We start from the raw sequence: 14067 nt of genomic DNA on the forward strand, positions 1-14067 counted from the left end.
CAACTATAGGCATTCAAATTACAATATTTTGTTATAAATATCATGCTGACCAAACAATATGTCTGTCTGAAGGACTGACCAGCAGGTAGCAATTTGCCATCCTGCTAAAATAGCTGAGAAAAACCTCAACCATCATAATAGGGGGACAAAAGTTTAGAGATAAGAAAATGACCAAAAGTTTTATTAAGTTAAATGTACTACATATATACAAACCCTTCACTCTGAAGCTGGTTTTATTAACAGCCAAAATTTTACTCTATGCAGTTATGGAAAAATCAAGTTAAATTTTGGTGCCATGAATAATGCACAAACCAAGTTGCAAATTCTCTCAAGAGAATTTTGATCTTCACTTAGTGTCTTAGAGGCATTCAATAAAAATTTGATTGATCAAAGTCAACTAAAATGGATTTTGAACAATTGCCAGAGGAAGAGCTTTAAATTGCTCTTACAACAATAACAGTGGTAACAAAAGTAGACAGGTCTCAAAAGAACCACACTGAGTAGTCAGCTACAGAGTGACACTTTTATTACAGTCATTAAAAAATGAGGCTTAAAAAAAGCTCTGACTCGTCTCTCATACTTTAATAGATTTGAAATTTACAATAAAATAGAAAATATAAACCGAAAAGACTATACAAACCTGAGAATATGCCAAAAAACATATACATAACAGCAAGAAGGCTAGTTTCAACAGTAAGCCAAAATGCCAGAAACAATTTCCTAAGAGAGAAAATGTTTAATTTACTAAGAAATGTAAATTTACATTAGAAAACACATTAAATATCTCTATTTAACATATTAATACCCTGCATAGCTCTTAAAAATAATTTAAGGCTGCCTACAGGATACAAAAAATATATCTAAGTAGTATAAATTACAAGTAGGACACGAAGAAAAGGTGGAGGGTCCTTACTAGGAATGAGGCTACAACATTAACCTGATACCCCATATACCTGCTATTTATCCACTATTTTCAATATATTTGAAAATACCTCCTAGATTCAATTATACTATTCATTATTGAAAGTTACAACAAAATTTGGAACAATAGGTTCAATGTAACTCTAACAAACACTCACGTTTAATATAACTTAGATAATACTGCTTAAACATTAAAGTTCTAAGGAGAGAGCTTAAGAACTCCCTAGTGGACTAATTTAACCATAAGATGTATTTTAACATATGCATATTTTAAATTATGTGTTCACAGTTTATACATACTGATTATCATTTTATTAATATGCTGGGTTTGTGTTGAGGAATGAAACTACAGAGCCTGTCCAAAGACACAAATGGACTTTATTGAACCCTTTCCTGAAGAATTATTTGATATTATAATAAAGTCAACAGAAAATGTTTTTTGATATACAATAGTTGATTGAAAGAGTTAAGTTAAATACATTATTAAAGATAAAAAATTTTCTTTTTCTAAAAAAGGGAGGCTTTTATTTTAATGACATGATCTTGAGGGGAAAAAGCATTAAGATAAACGACTGTGACCTCACTTTGAACATTATCAGACCTGGCTATGTGAAATCTGAAGATGACACCTTCTGGGTACTTAGGTTTCCTTAAACAAAAAACAGGTTTATAATAACTGCTTAAAGGGTTGTCTAGAATATAAACTATATTAGTGATTTTTAAGCTTGTTTGACATAGTGTTTACTCAAAATCTCAATATATATATAAGAAATCAAATAAAGCAGAACTGCCAAGATTGAAGCAGGATGTATGGCCCTGGAGCCCTGTTTGGCTTTCCTCTCTTCTGGCTCTCTCCATTCTGACTCCATACAAGATAGTTTGAAAACGGCTGCACTAGTAGATATGTAAAATGGCTTTGAAAATTTAACTTTAAAAAAGAGAAAACACATACAATATAAATGCAAACTATTGTTCTGCACTGTTATACTACTTGAACTACTTAACTGTAAAATTTTAAAAACATAATTTAAGAACAAAATTTCAAAACGTCAATGCTACACATAAATTTAACCTGTCAACATGTCTCAATAAAAATAATAGCCCCTAGCAACTGAAAAGGAACTTACATTGAAAGAATATATTTATTAACATTAGTAAGAGAGTATATTTACCGTTTGCTTTCTTTTGGATTATCTGTGGCCATAGTGCTAAAGTAACATATATGACCATGAACCATACAGTGACCAAGGGGACAAAGTAATAGAATTGATAAGGCCGATCCATTACTATACATAACACCACTACCAGGAAATTGAGACGAAATAAGACCTATTAAAAAGGAGAAGAAAATGGTTTTCATTCCAGGTATGCATGAAAAGCAGACAGATTCTGACAGAGTATAAATGTTTATTTAAGACTAAAATAACTGTACAAGTATGTTTTACTAATCCCTAAAATCACATTTGTTTTAAAAATCATTGTAAAGAGTTGAATATAAAATATTTATGCATCATTATATTAACTGAATCCCAGCAAAGCACCAACCTGAGCTGTCCTTTGGCTACAACTGCCATCTTGTTAAATGCAGCAAAAGAATTATAAACCTCCTTCCTAGAGCTGCAGTTCATAAACAGAGATTAGATTACCTCAACAAAAGGGTGTCCATTTCATCTCTGTCTGATGTTGATTTACCTCATTTGGTATTAAATTGAACATTTTAATAGGTACAAAATAATATTACTCAAATTAAAAATTGTCTTTGAAAAACAAAAGTATCTTTGGGACTTTTGTAACAGTCATTTCAGACAATGTGATGTCAAAGAACACAGAATTTGAGCAGATTAATATTAGAGCTTTATCACTTACAGTGTGACCTTAGGCAATATTTAACCTCTCTGAGCCTCAGTGTCTTTGTCTGTAAACATAAAGATCACAACTCAGGGTTGTAATGAAGGGTAAATAAAATAATGTTTACAAACTTCCTAGCACAAGGTAGAAACAAAAAATATTAATCCTCTTCTTAGAGAAAACATAGCATGTTTTAACAATCCCATGTAACTGTACATTTCTACAAAACTAAAGTGAATCAGCAATGTTCTCCCTTTTGCTTTTATTATACATTCATCTAAACTCTATTTTTTCATCCCTCAGTAATGGAAATAACAAAACTTTAAAGTGCTATTTCATAAATTCAAATTATCCATGGCCTTAAAATGGATATATTTATAGATTCTCCACAGTTAGGCACAAAAGCATGTTGAAATGAAAGAAAACAGATAACCGTGCATTCCTACCTGACATACTCTATGGATTCCAAAGTCTCCTTTGATCCAAAAGTATGAGAAATGCCCATACCCTGTCTGAAATAGATACGCAGCAACCAGAACCCGAATGTGCATGTACACAGGCAAAAACTGTTGACAAAAATAAACAGGTGAAATACATGCTGACACTAACTATACCTAAATTACCATAACCAGTAAATTTAACCAAGATAATGGAGCATCATTATTACTCAGCACTGGCGCAATGAAAAGATTTATTCTCGAAAATTAAGTAAGCCTTGTAGCAGGGGTTAAAAAAAGTAGACTTTGGAATTAGAGACCTAGATTCAAATTCTGGTTCTGCCACTCATTAGCTATGTGACTTTAAACTTAAATTTGAGTTTCTAAACTGCAAAATGAGACTATCTTCTCCTTCCTCAAAGGGTCTTGTGAGGAATGAATGAGTTAATAAATGTGAGGCGCTTTGTACATTTCATCCAATTTGAATTAAATATATTATATCCATAATTATTAATCACCATATATATGCTGAATACAAGGTCACTCTGGAGTTCACATTTTCTCAAGAAGATAAAAAACAAAACAAAGGGCTTCCCTGGTGGCGCAGTGGTTAAGAATCCGCCTGCCAATGCAGGGGACGTGGGTTCAAGCCCTGGTCCGGGAAGATCCCACATGCCGCAGAGCAACTAAGCCTGTGCACCACAACTACTGAGCCTACACTCTAGAGCCCACAAGCCATAACTACTGGGCCCGCGAGCCACAACTATTGAAGTCCTCATGCCTAGAGCCTGTGCTCTGCAACAAGAGAAGCCACCACAATGAAAAGCCCGCACACCACAACGAAGAGTAGCCCCCGCTCGCCACAACTAGAGAAAGCCTGCGTGCAGCAACAAAGACCCAGTGCAGCCAAAAATAAATTTAAAAAAAAATCCTAAATAATTAAAAAAAAAAACAACGCCCCCCAAAATCCTACATTCTTGGCCCCACTAAATATACAGAATTTAGACTTGTAAATAAAATCATCACATGACTACTTAAAATATTTGATTATTCAGCAAAAATTACATTTAAAAAACATGCACGCTTAATTCAGAAATATTATTTCCCTTCTAATCTTATTTTATAAAACAATTTTATTTTACACTCCTGCATGTGTTTCATCTTCACCATGAGTTTTCAGAGCATCACATCTTCACTTCTATCTAAGCTGAAAGAAATACAACATATTTCTAATCTATATTTTATGGGAGTCACTGGAAATATTATTTACAAGTCCTAACTCTCCTAACCTTAGAACACTGTCATGTGTTCTCCCCACCACCTATTAGTCCTTTAGGTGTATAGTCACGATCTCTACAACACAGGCAGTGTACTGCTTTTTAAAATGATCTTTAACAGGCTTGTTTAGTGACATCCAACCTTTGTAATTATAAAGCCATTCTTTTAGGAATAATTACTAAGTCTATGTAAACATTTTTTTGGCTTCTATTTTATAGACTCATCTGATCACCTCTGTAATTATCCAGCATTAACACTGGTTATGGCCATTTTAGTTTAACATGTCTTCCCTAAGTGATACTTTGTAGGATAAAATTACTTTATAAGGCCTCGAACATATGCATCTTTTGTATATATCCTCGAATGCATTCTTGAACACATCTTTTTCTTTTCTGAGGGATAACATTTTTTTCTGGAAGGAAAACCCCCTGAATTATAATGTCATAAGTTCTTCAACATAGTCTCCACTCTAGCCAAACTGTTATTCTCCGTCTCCTAAACTGGTCTTTCTTGTACTTTCCTGTCACCTCTCCTTTGTTTATCTGTTCTTTATACCCTGGAATGTTCTCCTAACCACATTTTGTTTATACAAATACTATCCTTCTTTAGAGCCCTGGTCAAATTTTCCATTCTTTTACTCTCAGATGAAAGTCATTTCTACTTTTGAGTTCCTTTAAGCACCAACAATCTATATATTAGAGTTTATATTTATTGCTTTTCATCACTAGTTCTTTTTAAATGTCTTATCTCATCATTAGATCAGAAATTTTCAATGAAGGTGTAACATATTAGAATCACTGGGATGAAAGTGGGAATACAGTATTGAAATAGCCTCAAAACTTATCTAACCTAAACCTGTATCTTTACCTCATTCTTGAATGCAGTCTAAAATATTCCCTTCAAGGGCCTCCCTGGTGGCACAGTGGTTGAGAGTCTGCCTGCCGATGCAGGGGACACGGGTTCGTGCCCCAGTCCAGGAAGATCCCACATGCAGCGGAGTGGCTGGGCCAGTGAGCCATGGCCGCTGGGCCTGCGCGCCCGGAGCCTGTGCTCCGCAACGGGAGCAACAGGAGAGGCCACAACAGTGAGAGGCCCGCATACCATTAAAAAAACCAAACCAAAACAAAAATTCCCTTCAAGTATTTGAGCACCTTTTAATAGCAGAAAACACACGAATTCCCAAGGCAATCCATACCATTTTCAGATGGTCATTAATTGCTATAAAGTTCCTTTTCATGAAAAGTTGAAATCAAACTCTATGTAAAAGCTACCAAATTAAGCTGTCTAGGGCAGTGCTGTGTGATGAAAATAAACTGTGAGCCACATGGTAAATTTTTAATGTGGCTGCCAGACATTTAAACAATTAAAAGAAATAAGTGACTGCCAGGTTCCTGGGATCCAGGGACAACTTCCCCCGGAGAACGCACAGCGAGTCTCAGGCTGGTGTAACATCACGCTGGCCTCTGCCGCCGCAGGCTCGCCCTGCACTCTGCGCCCCTCCCTCCCCCCCCCCCCGCCGCTGGCCTGAGTAAGCCAGAGCCCCCAGATCAGCGGCTCCTTTATCCCTGTCCTGTCTGAGCAAAAAACAGATGCCCTCCAGCGACCTACATGCAGAGGCGGGGCCAAATCCAAAGCTGAGCCCCTGGGAGCTGTGAGAACAAAGAAGAGAAAGGGGAATCTCTCCCAGCAGCCTCAGAAGCAGCGGATTGAAGTTCCACAATCAACTTGATGTCTGTGGAATACATGAATAGACAACGAATCATCCCAAATTGAGGAGGTGGACTTTGAGAGCAAGATTTATGATTTTTTCCCCTTTTCCTCTTTTTGTGAGTGTGTATGTGTATGCTTCTGTGTGAGATTTTGTCTCTATAGCTTTGCTTCCACCATTTGTCCTAGGGTTCTATCCGTCCTTTTTTTTCCTTAAATTTTTTTCTTAATAATTTTAATAACTTTATTTTATTTTACTTTATCTTATTTCTTTCTTTCTTTCCTTCCTTCCCTCCTTTAGACAACGAATCATCCCAAATTGAGGAGGTAGACTTTGAGAGCAAGATTTAGTCCCCTTTTCCTCTTCTTGTGAGTGTGTATGTGTATGCTTCTGTGTGAGATTTTGTCTGTATAGCTTTGCTTCCACCATTTGTCCTAAGGTTCTATCCGTCTGTTGTTTTTTTTAAATTTTTTTCTTAATAATTATTTCTTAATTTAATAACTTTATTTTATTTTACTTTATTTTATCTTACATTATCTTCTTTCTTTCTTTTTTCCTTCCTTCCCTCCTTCCTTCCTCCCACCGTCGCTCCCTCCCTCCTTCCTTTCTTTCTTTCTTTCCTTCTCTTTCTTTCCTTCTTTCTTTCTTTCTTCCTTCCTTCCTTCCCGCCTTTCTTTCTTCCTACTTCTACTAATTCTTTCTACTTTTTCTCCCTTTTATTCTGAGCCGTGTGCAGGAAAGGCTCTTGGTGCTGCAGCCAGGAGTCAGTACTGTGCCTCTGAGGTGGGAGGGCCAACTTCAGGACACTGGTCCACAAGAGACCTCCCAGCTCCACATAATATCAAACGGTGAAAATCTCCCAGAGATCTCCATCTCAACACCAGCATCCAGCTTCACTCAACGACCAGCAAGCTACAGTGCTGGACACCCTATGCCAAATAACTAGCAAGACAGGAACACAACCCCACCCATTAGCAGAGAGGCTGCCTAAAATCATAATAAGTCCACAGACACCCCAAAACACACCACCAGACGTGGACCTGCCCACCAGAGAGACAAGGTCCAGCCTCATCCACCGGAACACAGGCACTAGTCCCCTCCACCAGGAAGTCTACACAACCCAATGAACCAACCTTAGCCACTGGGAACAGACACCAAAAACAACAGGAACTACGAACCTGCAGCCTGCAAAAAGGAGACCCCAAACACAGTAAGATAAGCAAAATGAGAAGACAGAAAAACACACAGCAGATTAAGGAGCAAGATAAAAATGCACCAGACCTAACAAATGAAGAGGAAATAGGCAGTCTACCTGAAAAAGAATTCAGAATGATAGTAAAGATGATCCAAAATCCTGGAAATAGAATAGACAAAATGCAAGAAACATTTAACAAGGAAGTAGAAGAACTAAAGATGAAACAACAATGATGAACAACGCAATAAATGAAATGAAAAATACTCTAGATGGGATCAATAGCAGAATAACTGAGGCAGAAGAACGGATAAGTGACCTGGAAGATAAAATAGTGGAAATAACTACTGCAGAACAGAATAAAGAATGAAAAGAACTGAGGACAGTCTCAGAGACCGCTGGGACAACATTAAATGCACCAACATTCAAATTATAGGGGTTCCAGAAAAAGAAGAGAAAAAGAAAGGGACTGAGAAGATATTTGAAGAGATTATAGTTGAAAACTTCCCTAATATGGGAAAGGAAATAGTTAATCAAGTCCAGGAAGCACAGAGAGTCCCATACAGGATAAAACCAAGGAGAAATACGCCAAGACACATATTAATCAAACTGTCAAAAATTAAATACAAAGAAAGCATATTAAAAGCAGCAAGGGAAAAACAACAAATACCACACAAGGGAATCCCCATAAGGTTAACAGCTGATCTCTCAGCAGAAACTCTGTAAGCCAGAAGGGACTGGCAGGACATATTTAAAGTGATGAAGGAGAAAAACCTGCCACCAAGATTACTCTACCCAGCAAGGATATCATTCAGATTTGATGGAGAAATTAAGACCTTCACAGACAAGCAAAAGCTGAGAGAGTTCAGCACCACCAAACCAGCTTTACAACAAATACTAAAGGAACTTCTCTAGGCAAGAAACACAAGAGAAGGAAAAGACGTACAATAACGCACCCAAAACAATTTAGAAAATGGGAATAGGAACATACATATCAATAATTACCTTAAATGTAAATGGAGTAAATGCTCCCACCAAAAGACACAGATTGGCTGAATGGATACAAAAACAAGACGTGTATATATGCTGTCTACAAGAGACCCACTTCAGACCTAGAGACACATACAGACTGAAAGTAAGGGGATGGAAAAAGATATTCCATGCAAAAGAAAACCAAAAGAAAGCTGGAGTAGCAATTCTCACATCAGACAAAACAGACTTTAAAATAAAGACTATTAGACAAAGAAGGACACTACATAATGATCAAGGGATCGACCAAGAAGAAGATATAACAATTGTAAATATTTATGCACCCAACATAGGAGCACCTCAATACATAAGGCAAATACTAACAGCCATAAAAGGGGAAATCAACAGTAACACATTCATAGTAGGGGACTTTAACACCCCACTTTCACCAATGGACAGATCATCCAAAATGAAAATAAATAAGGAAACACAAGCTTTAAATGATACATTAAACAAGATGGACTTAATGGATATGTATAGGACACTCCATCCAAAAACAACAGAATACACATTTTTCTCAAGTGCTCATGGAACATTCTCCAGGATAGATCATATCTTGGGTCACAAATCAAGCCTTGGCAAATTTAAGAAAACTGAAATTCTATCAAGTTTCTTTTCCGACCACAACGCCATAAGACCAGATATCAATTACAGGAAAAGATCTGTAAAAAATACAAACACATGGAGGCTAAACAATACACTACTTAATAACGAAGTGATCACTGAAGAAATCAAAGAGGAAATCAAAAAATACCTAGAAACAGATGATAATGGAGACACGACGACCCAAAACGTATGGGATGCAGCAAAAGCAGTTCTAAGAGGGAAGTTTATAGCAATACAAGCCCACCTTAAGAAACAGGAAACGTCTCAAATAAACAACCTAACCTTGCACCTAAAGCAATTAGAGAAAGGAGAACAAAAGCCCCCAAAGTTAGCAGAAGGAAAAAAATCATAAAAATCAGATCAGAAATAAATGAAAAAGAAATGAAGGAAACAATAACAAAGATCAATAAAACTAAAAGCTGGTTCTTTGAGAAGATAAACAAAATTGATAAACCACTAGCCAGACTCATCAAGAAAAAAAGGGAGAAGACTCAAATCAGTAGAATTAGAAATGAAAAAGGAGAAGTAACAACTGACACTGCAGAAATACAAAAGATCATGAGAGATTACTACAAGCAACTCTATGCCAATAAAATGGACAACCTGGAAGAAATGGACAAATTCTTAGAAAGGCACAACCTGCCAAGACTGAATCAGGAAGAAATAGAAAATATGAACAGATCAATCACAAGCACTGAAATTGAAACTGTGATTAAAAATCTTCCAACAAACAAAAGCCCAGGACCAGATGGCTTCACAGGCCAATTCTATCAAACATTTAGAGAAGAGCTAATACCTATCCTTCTCCAACTCTTCCAAAATACAGCAGAGGGAGGAACACTCCCAAACTCATTCTATGAGGCCACCATCACCTTGATACCAAAACCACACAAGGATGTCACAAAGAAAGAAAACTACAGGCCAATATCACTGATGAACATAGATGCAAAAATCCTCAACAAAATACTAGCAAACAGAATCCAACAGCACATTAAAAGGATCATACACCATGATCAAGTGGGGTTTATTCCAGGAATGCAAGGATCCTTCAATATATGGAAATCAATCAATGTGATAAACCATATTAACAAATTGAAGGAGAAAAACCATATGATCATCTCAATAGATGTAGAGAGAGCTTTCAACAAAATTCAACACCCATTTATGATAAAAACCCTGCAGAAAGTAGGCATAGAGGGAACTTACCTCAACATAATAAAGGCCATATATGACAAACCCACACCCAACATCATCCTCAATGGTGAAAAACTGAAAGCATTTCCACTAAGATCAGGAACAAGACAAGGTTGCCCACTCTCACCACTTTTATTCAACATAGTTTTGGAAGTTTTAGCCACAGCAATCGGAGAAGAAAAGGAAATAAAAGGAATCCATATCGGAAAAGAAGAAAAAAGGTGTCACTGTTTGCAGATGACATGATACTATTCACAGAGAATCCTAAAGATGCTACCAGAAAACTACTAGAGCTAAGCAATGAATTTGGTAAAGTAGCAGGATACAAAATTATTGCACAGAAATCTCTGGCATTCCTATACACTAATGATGAAAAATCTAAAGTGAAATCAAGAAAACACTCCCATTTACCACTGCAACAAAAAGAATAAAATATCTAGGAATAAACCTACCTAAGGAGACAAAAGACCTGTATGCACAAAATTATAAGACACTGATGAAAGAAATTAAAGATGATAGAAATAGATGGAGAGATATACCATGCTCTTGGACTGGAAGAATCAACATTATGAAAATTACTACCGAAAGCAATCTACAGATTCAATGCAATCCCTATCAAACTACCACTGGCATTTTTCACAGAACTAGAACAAAAAATTTCACAATTTGTATGGAAACACAAAAGACCCCGAACAGCCAAAGCAATCTTGAGAACGAAAAACGGAGCTGGAGGAATCAGGCTCCCTGACTTCAGACTATGTTACAAAGCTACAGTAATCAAGACAGTATGGTACTGGCACAAAAACAGAAAGATAGATCAATGGAACAGGATAGAAAGCCCAGGGATAAACCCACACACATATGGTCACCTAATCTTTGATAAAGGAGGCAGGAATGTACAGTGGAGAAAGGAGAGCCTCTTCAATAAGTGGTGCTGGGAAAACTGGACAGGTACATGTAAAAGTATGAGATTAGATCACTCCCTAACACCACACAAAAATAAGCTCAAAATGGATTAAAGACCTAAATGTAAGGCCAGAAACTATCAAACTCTTAGAGGAAAACATAGGCAGAACACTCTATGACATAAATCACACCAAGGTCCTTTTTGACCCACCTCCAAGAGAAATGGAAATAAAAACAAAAATAGATAAATGGGACCTAATGAAACTTCAAAGCTTTTGCATAACAAAGAAAACCATAAACAAGACCAAAAGACAACCCTCAGAATGGGAGAAAATATTTGCAAATGAAGCAACCGACAAAGGATTAATCTCCAAAATTTACAAGCAGCTCATGCAACTCAATAACAAGAAAACAAACAACCCAATCCAAAAATGGGCAGAAGACCTAAATAGACATTTCTCCAAAGAAGATATACAGACTGCCAACAAACACATGAAAGAATGCTCAACATCATTAATCATTAGAGAAATGCAAATCAAAACTACAATGAGATATCATCTCACACCAGTCAGAATGGCCATCATCAAAAAATCTAGAAACAATAAATGCTGGAGAGGGTGTGGAGAAAAGGGAACACTCTTGCACTGCTGGTGGGAATGTGAATTGGTTCAGCCACTATGGAGAACAGTATGGAGGTTCCTTAAAAAACTACAAATAGAACTACCATATGACCCAGCAATCCCACTACTGGGCATATACCCTGAGAAAACCAAAATTCAAAAAGAGTCATGTACCAAAATGTTCATTGCAGCTCTATTTACAATAGCCCGGAGATGGAAACAACCTAAGTGCCCATCATCGGATGAATGGATAAAGAAGATGTGGCACATATATACAATGGAATATTACTCAGCCATAAAAAGAAACGAAATTGAGCTATTTGTAATGAGGTGGATAGACCTAGAGTGTGTCATACAGAGTGAAGTAAGTCAGAAAGAAAAAGACAAATACCGTATGCTAACACATATATATGGAATTTAAGAAAAAAAATGTCATGAAGAACCTAGGGGTAAAGCAGGAATAAAGACGCAGACCTCCTAGAGAACGGACTTGAGGTTATGGGGAGGGGGAAGGGTGAGCTGTGACAGGGCGAGAGAGAGTCATGGGCTAACACACTAACAAACGTAGTAAGGTAGATAGCTGGTGGGAAACAGCCGCATGGCACGGGGATGTTGGCTCGGTGCTTTGTGACGGCCTGGAGGGGTGGGAGGGGAGGGTGGGAGGGAGGGAGATGCAGGAGGGAGGACATATGGGAACATATGTTTATGTATGACTGATTCACTTTGTTGTGGGGCAGAAACTAACACACCATTGTAAAGCAATTATACCCCAATAAAGATGTTAAAAAAAAAAAAAAGAAAGAAAAAAGAGAATATGTGGCTTGAGACAGTTTTTCAGTCGGATATTAGGACTCTGTTTCTGTTGGAGATCACAACAGAAACAAAAATATCATTGCCTTCTGAGGCCTTTGCAGACTTGGATCTGTAAAGATCTAAGAGAATTTAGCATTTTAAAAATCCTACAAAAGTTGATTGCATTATTCACTCCATTGGAAACAACCACTGCTGTAGATTTTGTTGTATGTTTTCCAAAAATATGGCATTAAACTCTAATTTGAACACTGAAAAAAAAATTTGCAAATGAAGCAACTGACAAAGGATTAATTTCCAAAATTTTCAAGCAGCTCATGCAGCTCAATAACAAAAAAACAAACAACCCAATCCAAAAATGGGCAGAAGACCTAAATAGACGTTTCTTCAAAGAAGATATACAGACTGCCAACAAACACATGAAAGAATGTTCAACATCATTAATCATTAGAGAAATGCAAATCAAAACTACAATGAGATATCATCTCACACCAGTCAGAATGGCCATCATCAAAATATCTAGAAACAATAAATGCTGGAGAGGGTGTGGAGAAAAGGGAACACTCTTGCACTGCTGGTGGGAATGTGAATTGGTTCAGCCACTATGGAGAACAGTATGGAGGTTCCTTAAAAAACTACAAATAGAACTACCATATGACCCAGCAATCCCACTACTGGGCAGATACCCTGAGAAAACCAAAATTCAAAAAGAGTCATGTACCAAAATGTTCATTGTAGCTCTATTTACAATAGCCCGGAGATGGAAACAACCTAAGTGCCCGTCATCGAATGAATGGATAAAGAAGATGTGGCACATATATACAATGGAATATTACTCAGCCATAAAAAGAAATGAAATTGAGCAATTTGTAATGAGGTGGATAGAGCCAGAGTGTGTCATACAGAGTGAAGTAAGTCAGAAAGAGAAAGACAAATACCATATGCTAACACATATATATGGAATTTAAGAAAAAAAAATGTCATGAAGAACTTAGGGGTAAGACAGGAATAAAGACAGACCTACTGGAGAACGGACTTGAGGATATGGGGAGGGGGAAGGGTGAGCTGTGACAAAGCGAGAGAGAGGCACGGACACATATACACTACCAAACGTAAAATAGACAGCTAGTGGGAAGCAGCCGCATAGCACAGGGAGATCAGCTCGGTGCTTTGTGACCGCCTGGAGGGGTGGGATAGGGAGGGTGGGAGGGAGAGAGATGCAAGAGGGAAGAGATATGGGAACATATGTATATGTATAACTGATTCACTTTGTTATAAAGCAGAAACTAACACACCACTGTAAAGCAATTATACCCCAATAAAGATGTTAAAAAAATAAATAAAATAAAATGCCTATATGAAAAAAAAGAAATAAGTGAAATTAATTTTAATAAACACATTTAATTTAATTCAATATATCCAAAATATTATCATTCTGACATATACCATGATATTTCATATTCTTTCATACTAAGCTTTTGAACTTTGTATGCATTTACCATAATTAATCATACTTAA

At 36.9% G+C, this 14067-nt stretch overlaps 1 protein-coding gene across 1 annotated transcript in view; it reads right to left on the reverse strand.

Annotated features, from left to right (window-relative positions):
• The window catches only part of CASD1 (CAS1 domain containing 1), an 84474-nt gene that overhangs the window by 25000 nt on the left and 45407 nt on the right, over positions 1–14067 (reverse strand). Inside the window, exons 11-13 of the mRNA XM_067746390.1 lie at positions 3216–3335; positions 2094–2250; positions 641–720 (exon numbers count right to left, since the gene is read on the reverse strand). Coding sequence (XP_067602491.1) covers positions 641–720; positions 2094–2250; positions 3216–3335 — 357 coding nt within the window. The remainder of the gene's footprint in view (positions 1–640; positions 721–2093; positions 2251–3215; positions 3336–14067) is intronic.

This window comes from Pseudorca crassidens, chromosome 8 (genome assembly GCF_039906515.1).
Source record: "Pseudorca crassidens isolate mPseCra1 chromosome 8, mPseCra1.hap1, whole genome shotgun sequence".
NCBI lineage: Eukaryota > Metazoa > Chordata > Mammalia > Artiodactyla > Delphinidae > Pseudorca > Pseudorca crassidens.